General features: G+C 40.3%; 1 protein-coding gene across 1 annotated transcript in view; it reads left to right on the top strand.

Annotated features, from left to right (window-relative positions):
• The window catches only part of LOC128684101 (probable acyl-CoA dehydrogenase 6), a gene marked incomplete at its 5' end in the record, with an annotated part of 193,406 nt that overhangs the window by 30,710 nt on the left and 149,806 nt on the right, over positions 1–12,890 (top strand). Inside the window, 2 exon segments of the mRNA XM_070090053.1 lie at positions 7,722–7,842; positions 8,112–8,241. Of these exon segments, the coding sequence (XP_069946154.1) occupies positions 7,722–7,842; positions 8,112–8,241 (251 nt within the window).

Genomic DNA, 12,890 nt, shown 5'->3' with positions numbered 1-12,890 from the left:
CTGCTGCTGCTGCTGCTGTTGTACCACCGTCAGCTGCTGCTGCTGCTGCTGTAGTACCGTCTGCTGCTGCTGTAGTACCGTCTGCTGCTGCTGTAGCATCGTCTGCTGCTGCTGTAGCACTGTCAGCTGCTGCTGCTGCTGTACCACTGTCAGCTGCTGCTGTAGTACCGTCTGCTGCTGCTGTAGCATCATCTGCTGCTGCTGTAGCACTGTCAGCTGCTGCTGCTGCTGCTGTAGCACCGTTGTTGGTGTGGCTTATTGAGAATACCAAGAAACAATTAACCCCAGAGGATTTGCCACCCAGGATAACCCAAAAAAGTCAGTGTCATCGAAGACTGTCTAACTTATTTCCATTGGGGTCCTTAATCTTGTCTCCCAGGATGCAACCCACACCAGTCGACTAACACCCAGGTGAACAGGGAAAAATGCCTGGAACTAGTGCTCATATTGGTGAATTTAAAGCCAGCAAAGGTTGGTTTGAGAGATTTAAGAATCGTAGTGGCATACACAGTGTGATAAGGCCTGTTCTGTAAGAAAATGCCAAACAGGACCTACAGTACTCAGGAGGAAAAGGCACTCCCAGGACACACTGTCTCATCAGTCATTGCTGCATCTTCAATAAAGGTAAGTGTCATTTATTCTTCATTTAGTAGAGTAGTACATGCACAATATATATTATGCATGTACTACTCTACTATTGTGCATGTATCCTTCTCTTTGTGTGTAGGAAAATGTATATTTCATGTGGTAAAAAAAAAAATTGCATACTTTTGGGTGTCTTGCACGGATTAATTTGATTTCCATTATTTCTTATGGGGAAAATTCATTCGCATACCGATCATTTCGCATAACAATGAGCCCTCTTGCACGGATTAAAGTCGCTATGCGGGGGTCCACTGTATTTGTAATCTTAATGTAGGGTGAAAGGTGAAAAGTATTTATTTGTAGAAAATGTTGTAGAAAGTGATGTGGTAGGTAGGGTATTGTTGGGAAGCCAGCCTGGCCACCCTACCCACTATGGAAACAAACAGACAATGCATTTGGTTATGGTTCATAAACATTCATGTAAACACCTTACATTGTGTACAAGTTGTCTCCACAGTGGTACAGTAGAATAAATAAAGACCAACACTTCCATTCTCATGTAATTTTTAGAAAGAATGATGCTCTGACAAATTATAATTACAGTGGACCCCCAAGTTTCGTGATTACTCCGTTCCAGAGAGCCTGCCGAAAGTCGAAATTGCCGAATGGTGAAACCATTTTTCCCATAATAAATAATGGAAATAAAATTAATCCGTTCCAGACACCCAAAAATATTAGACACTGGCACTGGGAACAACTTGAGAGCCACTGGAACCCTGTTGCACAAAATATCTGTCCACAGAGCTCTGTTTCTGGCATTTCTTTAAGATATTGACAGTTTGGAGGGATATGTTGTGTATCTTTATATGTATATGCTTCTAAACTGTTGTAGTCTGAGCACCTCTGCAAAAACAGTGATAATGTGTGAGTGTGGTGAAAGTGTTGAATGATGAAAGTATTTTCTTTTTGGGGATTTTCTTTCTTTTTTTTTGGTCACCCTGCCTCGGTGGGAGACGGCCGGCTTGTTGAAAGAAAAAAAAAAAAAAAAGAGTATTACAAAGACAGGTCATATGGTCATTTACTGTGTTGCTGTGATGTGTGGTATATGGTATGTGTGCACCACATAAAATAAATCCTGCAGCACACGGTGCATAATGAGAGAAAAAAAACTGAGACCATAATTTTCGATTAAAACAGCGACTTTGCAGTGTTTTTTCGTATTTTTTTTTATAGTTGTATTTGCGAATTCTTGGTCTCATTTGATAGAATGGAAGATATACTACAGAAATAGAGATTATTTTTGATTGGTTTTAGTACTGAAAATGGCTTGAAACCGATCTCAAAGTAGCGGAAATGTTAAATTTTTTCTGATGTTCAAGAGTAAACAAATGACCTCACAGGTCTAATACACGCTAGCTGGTGGGTCTAATATACGTTCACAAATGTGGTGATATTATTTATACAATTATTACAGTATTGCATGACAGTAAATCTTCTATTTTTTGGTTTGAATAAAAATTCATTATGTGAATTAAAAATCAAAATGGAATTCATTTGTAAAGCCTGAAAACGTAGCTAATGAACAGAGGAAATGTTAGTTTAGTGCCAGGAATACCTGCATTGTTTATTCTGGACCCTATTTTGAAATTGGAATATTTTGAACTTTGCATTAAATTGGCCAAATTACCTATTTCTGATCACTTTATTTTGTAGTTGAAGCAGTTGACTTGGTGATTTCTTGTGCTCAATCGATAGAATAGAAGTAATACTAATGAAATAGCTAAGAATTTGGTCGACTGGAATAATGTAATTGGCCTAAAATGGGAGTCAAAGTTGGCAAAATCGCCGATGCGTAAATATCGCTGACACATCAAAATTGGTGAGAGCATAATTTCATCAATTTTCTGTCAAATTTCGTACTTTTTGTTTTATTACCTTCAGAAAAAGATTCTATACCCTGGTGTGCACTTTGAAATTTGGCCTCTGGACCCTGAAAGGGTTAAGTGAAGTTTTTGCTTCCTAATACAACTCCTCTCCTCCAGCCCATGGACCAGCAGGTATTTCAAACTTTAAAAAACTCTACACAAAAGCAGTGTTTCAGAAGCGCTTTGAAGTGACCTCAGACACTGAATTGACCCTAAGAGAGTTTTGGAAAGATCACTTCAATATCCTCAGTTGCATAAACCTTATAGGTAAGGCTTGGAAGGGAGTGACTTGCAGGACTTCGAACTTTGCTTGGAGGAAACTGTGGCAACAATGTGTACAAGAGAGGGATTTTGAAGGGTTTGGGGCTAACCCTCAGGAGCGAATGAGAGTTGTGGAAGCTATTGTGTCATTGGGGAAGTCCATGGGGTTGGAGGTTTGAGGCGAGGATGTGGAAGAGTTGGTGCAGAACAACGATGAAGAACTAACCACTGCAGACCTGCAAGAACTTGAGGTGCAACAGCAACAGATCACAGGTCAGGAATGTGCTTCAGAGCACTAGGAAGAGAGATGGAGGAAGTTGCTTTCGTCAATGATTAACCCTTTGGGGGTCGGCAGGTCCTCTCAGAGACTTGTTCTCATGGTCGCCCAAATTTCAAAAAAAAAAAAATTTTTTCTTATGAAAAGATATTTTTTTTTTCTAAACATTATAGGATAAACAAAAATTTTTTACCATCAATACTTACCGAGATATGGAGGCGTGAAGTTGACACAAACTGCGCAGTATATGGTATCATCGCCGACTGCCATCACCCGGTATTGCTTTATTTAGTTTTTTATGTACTATTTTCTATTATTTTTTATTTTTTTTCCAAGTAACTTTTATGGCCTGTGAGACCAATATGTGCACTGTTTTGTAAGTTATTTCTTTTTCTATACTACACAATAACTGCATGAACACTATTGTCACTGTTTTGTTTACAGAAATTATTTACACAAATGATATGAAATGTTGTTTATTACTATTTTTCTATATTTTATATACACATATACAGTCACAGGACATGTTTCTAGAAGTTCTGCAGCCTGTAGAAGTCTTTGAAACATGGTGTCATGCACAGTGGTGTTTTACGCTCCTCACACATAAAACGAGTGTCTCTGCGTTGTTGTGGGCGTTTTTTTGTATGTGCACGGACGTAACACCTCTTCTGAGCCTTTTTCTTGAAAGCAGTAGCAGGCAGTTTTACTAGAAAGTGATCACCATGCTTCAGACGAGAAGGTAGTTGTTGATAATTTAGTGGGCGGTCTATTGCAGGTGTTGTTCCTTGGTACTTGATTACTATTTGTCTGATGACAAACAGAATCTGCCATATGATGGTTTGTTTCTGGTCCTCATCTTATACATATTATAAGCATTCAGCATGGATATGTCCAGAAGATGGAAAAAGAGTTTTATGTGCCACTTATAACTCTTGCGAACATAATCAGCAAACCCAATCTGCATGTCACATTTGTCCACTGAGTGCATATTGAGGTTGTAGTTAATCACAGCTGCAGGTTTTAGAATGGGTTCATTGGTCTCTCTATTCTGCCTGCCACTGTCTGCCATTTCATTTCGGTGAACTGATGTCAACAATGTGACATCATGTTTGTCATGCCACCGAAATGCCATGATGTCATTGGCAGCAAACGCTTGCACCTCACCTCTACGAGTGCCGGCATCAAACCTGGGCATATGCTTACGATTTGCACGCACTGCAAATCTGCAAACATCTGTCATGTTCACTCGCAAAAAAATCACTGAGTGAGGGGCTTGTGTACCAGTTATCAGTATATAATATATGCCCCTTACCAATGTATGGTTCTATCATTGTTCTAACCACATCACCAGAGATGCCCAATAACTTTCTGGTATTTTGCAATGTATAACTTCCAGTGTGCACAATAATATCCAATACCAGACCACTGTAACAATCACAAAGCACAAACAGCTTTATACCAAAGCATTTCCTCTTGCTTGGTATGTACTGCTTGAAGGAGAGAGTTCCTTTGAAAAGAATCAAAGACTCGCCAATTACAAGTATCCTGAAGGGATAAAAATACATATTGAATTTCTCTTTCAGATACACAAACACATTCCTAATCTTATATAACCTGTCATTTCTGTCAGGCCTGATTTTGTCTGAGAAGTGAAGCATATGTAACAATAACACAAATCGATTCACTGCCATTATATCACTGAAACCTGGGGTTGCCATCAGGCGGTCTGTTGACCAGTATGATTTCACTCTGTGCTTATTCACATGTGGCATAAGCATTATTGTGGCAAAGAAAAGATACATCCCAGCCACAGTTGTCTCCTTCCACTGGTGTAGACATGATTTTGGTGAAAGTATTGTGTTTGCCATGGTGTACTCGTAGTATCTGTTGCTTTCCCCTGACAATAATTTCCATCAGGGGTTCGTCAAAGAATACCTCGAAACATTCCAGTTCAGTGGCATTGTTCCCCAGTGCACAACATGGCCGTATTCCACTTTGGCTTTCATCAAACTGGTGGGGATTTGGAACAAAATTGACAGCTTCCTGCCAATCCCAGGTGCGGTCTGCTGGTGGGTACTGGACATTGACAGGTGGTTGTGGTTGTGGAGGTTGTGGTTGTGGAGGCTGGTGTGGTGGGTGGGTGGGGGATGGTGGCCTTTGTTTTAGGCCAGCTGAGGCAGCAGCGTGGGTGGCAGCATGGCCCACTGCTGGTGCCTCACGGCCGGCACCACCACTACCACCACCATGCACATTTTCCATCCCAGTTGCAACACTACCATCGTCATTTTCACTGTCTGTTCCTGTTGTACAGCCATGGGATGTACTCCGAGATGTACTCCTTCCCCTTGGAATAGCATATGGCACACTACCAGAGCGCATATATCGTCGTATATACTGACGCTTCACTGGAGAATATTCCACTTCACTATCACTACCGGAACTGGTTTCAAGGGCTTTTAGTTCATATTCACTATCACTGTCATCACCAATGCTCACATCGGAGTCCGGGATTTGGGAAAATAGGAGTTTCCTCTTTGATTCTGGTACAACTGAACGTGAACAAGACGGCCCAGCACCAGAGGTGGAAGGCTGAGGGTCGTCTGGGTTTTCCTCGCTATTACCGATATTAGGGTCATTAGTTTCGGTCACAACGTCACTAAAACCTTGAAACTCATCTTCACTGGCACTTCCATCTGTATTAGAACTGTCACTGGGGAACAAAAGTGTCCCAGTTCGCCGAGGAGTGAGGAGCTTCTTATCGCGAGGCATGGTGAACAAGGTCTACTAACATGGCATTCCCACAATGCACCACTGGGTCCCAGATCTGTTTTCTACCACACACACCCATTCTCTCACATCTAGGCCTACCAGCCTTATCCTGTGAGATTTGAAGGCGCTAGAATTTATGCGTACTAGTACGTCAAAAACACTGACGCGTAAGCCGTACTAGTACGGCCGAAACCCCCAAAGGGTTAAGGAAATGTGTACAATGTTTAGAAAGGTGCAAGCATTTATGGATGAATTTTATCCTGTCACAGCTGTTGCAAGCTGTATTGGCAACATGTGCAATGACACTCTTGTGTCCCATTTTAGGGAAATCCTAAGGACACATGAGAAACAGAGCTCTTTGGACAGATATTTTGTGCGACAGGGGTCCAGTGACTCTCAAGCTGGTCCTAGTGGCATTAGAAAAACCAAGAAGGGAGGTAACCCCACCAAAGGACTTGGTATCTGAAGTCTTTATGGAAGGGGATTCCCCTTTCAAACAATAGAAAAACCTGAATCTTCCCTGTTGCTGGCACATCAATCATCAACAACTCCACAATAAAGGGAAGTGGCATTTAATTATTGTTTATTTTGCATGTACCATTCGTTTCTGTGCAGGGAAATGTATATTTCATGTAAAAAAATATTTTGTTTAATACTTTAGGGTGTTTGGAACAGATTAATTCTATTTCCATTATTTTTTATGATGAAAATTAATTCGACTAACGACTAATTCGACTGAAGGCTAGCGCTCTGGAACGGATTAAAGCCGTTGGTCGGGGGTTCACTGTATACGTTTGGGGGGCTAGCGGTAAGAACGTATATGTATGTTTGGACCATTTACGTGTTAAAGAAGCTGCACACACTTCTTGGTAATAGGTTTTTGGTTATTGTGGAGATTGAGGTACAGCAATGTACGATTCACTTCCTTTGTTCGCTGTTAGCGTGAAGTACAAGTCTTTACTGCACCATTTCATATTGCAGTCTGAAGACGCCACAGCACCCTACGCCACCACTGCCCTTAGCCACAAAGAAAAAAGCTGATTTAAGCACATTTCCCTTCCTTGCCAAACTTCCACCATGAAGCAGTGCAGAATGCTTGATTCTTGCTGTCTGGGCATAGACAACAGTGTACACTATCTTTAACATGGTAATAAAGTGATTGCAGGATTTTCCTTAATTGTCCTGCTAAGGTAAGAGATTAATTGTTTCTCATTAAACTACACTATTTGCAACACTGGTCTCTTGCAAAGAAGTCACATGACCTATGACTGGTACACACTGGTTAAACATCTGTTTGTAATTACTTGATGTTGCAGTAAATAAGATGCTTGCCCCTTCTGAGAGGGCTGGGCCCCTCAGGGCTGAAAGGGGCTGAAGGGGGCTGATATCCCCCTCCTGGAGAAAAGTTCTCCTCATGTACTTGGTTTGATTGCTATCACGTCATTATGATTTTGAGAGTCATGTAGGCATTGTCATTGAAAGGTGGGATTCCCTAGTTGAAGTAGGTCATACCCAAGAGTTGGGCCAAGACAGTAGGCAAGTATATTATGGAGATGTCCTCTGTACTGAGATTTCACGATGTTTCTATGTCTGGCAAGTTGTATATCAGTGGCATACAGTGCCTAGATGTTGCATGTGTGTCTTATTCATTATCTTGTCCATAGCTTGCTGACACGTCATGAACATATGTCATGCCTATATTGTTTTATATCTATGAGTCACCTTTAGATTGACCCTCAGTCATTGTTTTAAGCGCTGATCAATGACTCTGATGGCCCTTCACTTTCCTACTGCAGTCTTCCCATAACCTGATCTGGGTAGGATGCTAGGATAGAAATTACTGTACATTTAGGTCTTCTAATGCTTTCATATACTGTAATTGTTTTTATTTTAATTTTCAACAGTTAATTGACTCCGAGATTAATCCCTATGTTGACCAGTGGGAGAAAGAGGGCCAGTTTCCTGCCCATCAGGTGTTTAAGAAGTTAGGTCAGGCTGGATTCCTGGGAGTTACCAAGCCTGAAGGTCAGTATGACTAAATATAGAAAAAGGAGGGAGGTATATAATGGTTAATATTGTACTGTACAGTGAGATGTGTGTTCTCTTGGTCCTGATATACTGTACGCAAGTTCGTAAGAATATGAATCCACCAACATTCAGCACTTACTTAAAACATTGTAGACTTTCAATGTACCCTCACCAACATTAAACAACCAATCCATTTTAAATATGGTGGACTTAATCCTTACTTTCAATACAAATTCACCAAAATTCCTTACGTTTTTACATTTTAGAATATGGTGGACTTGGTCTGGATCACAGCTACAGTGTTGCCATGTCGGAAACCCTGGGCACCATCAACTGTGGGGCTGTTCCAATGGCTGTGGCTGTCCAGACTGATATGGCAACCCCTGCTTTAGCCAGGTGAAGGATGGCTCTTTTTTTTTTTTTTTTTTTTTTTTTTTTTTTTTTTTTTTTTTTGAACTCTGATAAATTTCACTTTCATTGGACATTTGTAGTCTTTCTATTACCAACTATATACTGGTTCATGCACTGTGATACTCTCTTCTTGATGGGTTATTATGTTTACAGTGGAACCCCGAATTTTGGGAGCCCTGAGTTTCAGCCGCTTCGAGTTTTGGTCTCTTTTTTGGGCTAAATTTTGTCCCGAGTTTTGGCCTGTGCTTCGGCCAGCATACCAGACCTGTCCTCCTACCCGCGCCTACGCAGCAGGCGCCGTGAGTCAGTCTAACTTTGTTTATCCTTAAGTGAACATTACCCTGCGCTCTCATCCAAACATTTCACAATAAATTCATTGTGTTTAGTGCTTATTTATTGATTATGGCTGTGAAATAAGCCACCATGAGGAACTTGCTTCAGAGGAGGTGGAAGAGGGAGTGAAGGAGGTGCCTTCTTCAGTGATTAAGGACATGTGTGGAATGTGGAATAAGTGTCAATGTTTTGTGGAAAAATACCACCCTGAGCAAGCTGAAAAAGTCATCTCTGCAACATGTTCAGTGGCAAAACAATGTCCCATTTTATGTAAATCTTGAAGAGATGCCAGAAACAGAGCACTCTAGAAAGTTATTTTGTGTGACAGGGGTCCAGTGACTCTCAAGCTGGTCCTAATGGCATTAAAAGACAAAGAAGGGAAGCAACCCCAGATAAGGACTTGTTACCTAAAGGCTCTATGGAAGGGGATTCCCCTTCCAAACAATAAGTCCTCCCTCTCTCTCTTCCTCCCTATCTTCCAGATGCCAGCAAGACTCTTCAATAAAGGTGCATATATGTGATTTTAAATGTTTACTTAAATGTTTACTTATGTATTGTATTAGTCATTTAAGTACTATATATGTATGTTAAACTATAGTTAATCTTTAAAAAATTTATTTTTTGTGAATATTTTTGTGGGCCTGGAATGGATTAATTGTATTTATACATTATTTCTTTGGGAAATATTGCTTCGACTTTAGGCTGTTTTGAGTTTAGGCCTTATTACAGTATTATAATCTGGATGATTAAAGCTTCAACTAGCCTGTTAATTATGATATTTTTCTTAGCCCATCATCCAAACTGTAATAAGAATATTTGTCCGGGAGTACAAAAATACACATAATATTTTTAATCTTTACTAGTAAATTATAAAATAAGAGCATTATAAAAGACAACATAAAAGTGTATTCTTTGGTTTCATTTCTCACAACCAGAATTATCACATTACAAAGCACAGTATCACAAACTCAACTATCTGTTACTGACATTACATAATTTACTACAATATCACAAACATCACCTGTGTCACAACACCATTGTAACACTCGGTTGCACACAACACCTTTCTCTCAATGTCACGACACCCTTGTCTCTGCATTATAACACACCATCTCAAATATGTCCACACGACACCCTTGTCTCCGTGTAAATCTACACACCTTCGCTACCATGTCCACATGACACCCTTGTCTCCGTGTACATCTACACAGTTTTCGCTACCGTGTCCACATGACACCCTTGTCTCTGTGTACATCTACACACCTTCGCTACCGTGTCCACATGACACCCTTATCTCCATGTAAATCTACACACTTTCGCTGCCGTGTCCACAAGACACCCTTATCTCGGGTTATAACACATCGTGTCCACAAGACAACTTGCAGTGTCCATCACCAACACCGTCGTGGGGGGACAGCCGACTAAGTCCAGTCGCTGCCATCAGGAAACTAAGTCCATGTTCCCAGCAGGAAACTTTCATTGTCAGCAGGAGACGTTACCAACAAAGTCAAGCTGTGAAGCCGTGCTAAACTCACACTATGTATGAGGTCTTCACTCTCAGTGAGCTGTGCAGACAGGGCCGGATTACCGCATAGGCAAACTAGGCATTTGCCTAGGGCCCCGCGCATTTGGGGGCCCCGCGTTCCATGGGGTTCAGGGGCTCATCCAAGACTGCGCACATCGTGCAAGTACAAAGGGATCCCTACCTAAAAAGTTCAAGTGTTTGGAGAGTAAAATTGATTTTTAAAAATTAATCAAAACAAAAATAAATAATGAAATAAAATAAAATAAAAATAAATAAACCTAACCATAGATGGCAACACTCAACACACCTTTGTTTACATTAGAACAGCTGTGTTTTCCCGCTAATGGGTGAGTATGGGAGATTCCTCTCCAATTTTCTGTAGTAATTACACGTTATCTAGACTTGTACTGTGACAAATTAACTGAAGTGTTGTTGATAGACATTGATGTGTATGGATAAACGTTTGTTTTCACCTCTAAATGTTAAGGGAGGTACCTGATAGGGTTACTTGACCAGTAAAGATGCATGGACTAGTAAAGACGCATTTTTGGTAAAAATACTATAAAGAAAAACCTAAAAACGCAAACTGACTTCGGTTTGTAGGTTTAAAAGCACTTTGTCCTGTCTTTAAGTCTTTATCATTTCAATAACAGATCTCAATTGATTGATGTTCTACATCACTTCCGTCGCAAATGCTAACAATAATGATAACAATAATGGTCAGTGATTTATAGTGCTGTAGTGGTTATGCTGAATATAATAGGTACATGATGTCACTACTTTAATAGCCTAATCTAGTAATACTATGCTGTCTTGAGTTTATTCTCTTTAAAATGCATGATTTAACAAGATAGTTATAATGGCTGTTGGTAAATGGTTTTGGTTGTCTTGATGTACTTTCCCTACTAAATTTAATCTAAATAGCCAGAATGTATTTAATTAGACCTTAAACAGGCTCACACCGACCCCCCCCTACCCCCAAGCTGGAAGGGGTCGCTTCGCTTTCCCGTAACTCAAAGGGGCCCGGCCAATCTGAATAGCCTAGGGCCCGGAGACTTCTTAATCCGGCCCTGTGTGCAGAACACACTATGTTGTGAGTACACTGAATGCGGCCGTCAGATAATTCTGAGGCCGTCAGACTCAGTGAGCTGTGGTCAACAAACTGAATGAGGTTGGTTCACCAGCCTTGACATAAAGTGTGATTATGTCACAATGGGTACTGTTGTCTGGCAGCAGCACCGAAGTGCTCAATCAACCACTTCTCCAATTGTCTTTTCTGGGTTCGTAACAGGCCTAGCTCCTGAAACGGATTACAGCTGAAACTCGGGGTTCCACTGTGATTTGGTTTTGAGGTTCTGATTGAGTATCCATATACGAGACCATTGTTTTGAACATTGTTTGCTTACCAGTCTTTCTATGTTCGGAAAAGTACTGTTTAAAAAAATACATTTAGCGAACACAGAGGAATTTAGATTTATGATTCCCACTCTCATGGCCTACTTCAGTAGGAGGCCTGCATTGCTTAAGTTTTCTATGAGTTCAGTCTTATTTTTGTCCTTTGCTATTCCCCTTTCAGCATCATTTTTATCTAAATTGCTATATTATTTTCAGCCATTAAAATAATTAGGAATTTTGTAAATGTCCTGAAAACTATTTTTCAGTGTGAAGCATTTGACAGCCTCAGCATAAAATATCTTTGCAGCAAAAAAAAAAAAAAAAATGTAAAAGGATGAATAAAACACAAAAGTTTTCCTTTTTGGCACAGAAAGGAAAACTTTTCTCAAAGTAAGTTAGAGCCATGTTAATCCATACTTTTTTCATGACCACCATAGTTTGGAATGCTGGAGATTTGGTGTTCTGTTGCCTTGGATTTCAACACTTGCCAAGTATTTTCGATGAAATTGAGATCTGGGCTGTTACCTGGCCACTCTAAACCAGGGATTTCTTGCTGTCTCCACCAAACCTTGAACATGCAGTGACAGGATTCTCAGTTATGCCTAAAGGAGCTAGGGCCAAGAATATGGTATTAAATGAGGAGTTTCTCATGAAGGACTTATATTTTCCCCCGTTCATTGTCTCACCCTTGTGCAGGAAAAAAATACCACCATGGCCACCATTACCACTAGAACCATGACCTTGGCAGGTTGGTTCAAATTTGAAAAGCCACTTGGGTGACTAACCCACTTTAAGACATACTTGATGACAAAGTGGTTGATTCATCACTAAACATGATGTTCGTATAATCGTCCTTGGTCCAGTACTTGTACCTGTCACAAACAAGCAAGGCAAGATTTGTGCATACTCTCATTGATAAGGAGTTTCTTAGCAGTCCTCTTGACTTGGCATCCTCAGATCCTCATGTTGGCATGAGTTGGGGGAGAGCCAGATGTATAACTATATGTACTTACTTTTTTCTTTTCATGAGTAGAAACACAAGAAATATATTTGGTACACAGTTGGCAGCAAACTTTTTTTTTTCATTTCATGGTAAAGATTTTTTCTGTAGAGAAATTTGAGGTGATTGATCTTGCATTTTGTGTACAGTAGGTCCTTGTTTATGTAGCAAGTTAGGTTCCAGGCTACCGCTGTAAAGTGAATATTGCTGTAAAGTGTATCATAGCCTTTTTTCAATTTCAAATGTGTATAAAAGCCTGATAACATGTTTACACTATCATATATTAAGGGAGCAATAGAACTAGGCCTAGAAAAAATCATATACAGTACGTACACACATTACCTACCTTAAGCCTTTCAGGGTCGTGACTCCTGCTTTCAA

The sequence above is a fragment of the Cherax quadricarinatus genome, chromosome 3 (genome assembly GCF_038502225.1).
Source record: "Cherax quadricarinatus isolate ZL_2023a chromosome 3, ASM3850222v1, whole genome shotgun sequence".
Classification (NCBI taxonomy): domain Eukaryota; kingdom Metazoa; phylum Arthropoda; class Malacostraca; order Decapoda; family Parastacidae; genus Cherax; species Cherax quadricarinatus.
Note: the sequence above shows the minus strand (reverse complement) of the source record. Positions and strands in the feature narration are given on the sequence as shown.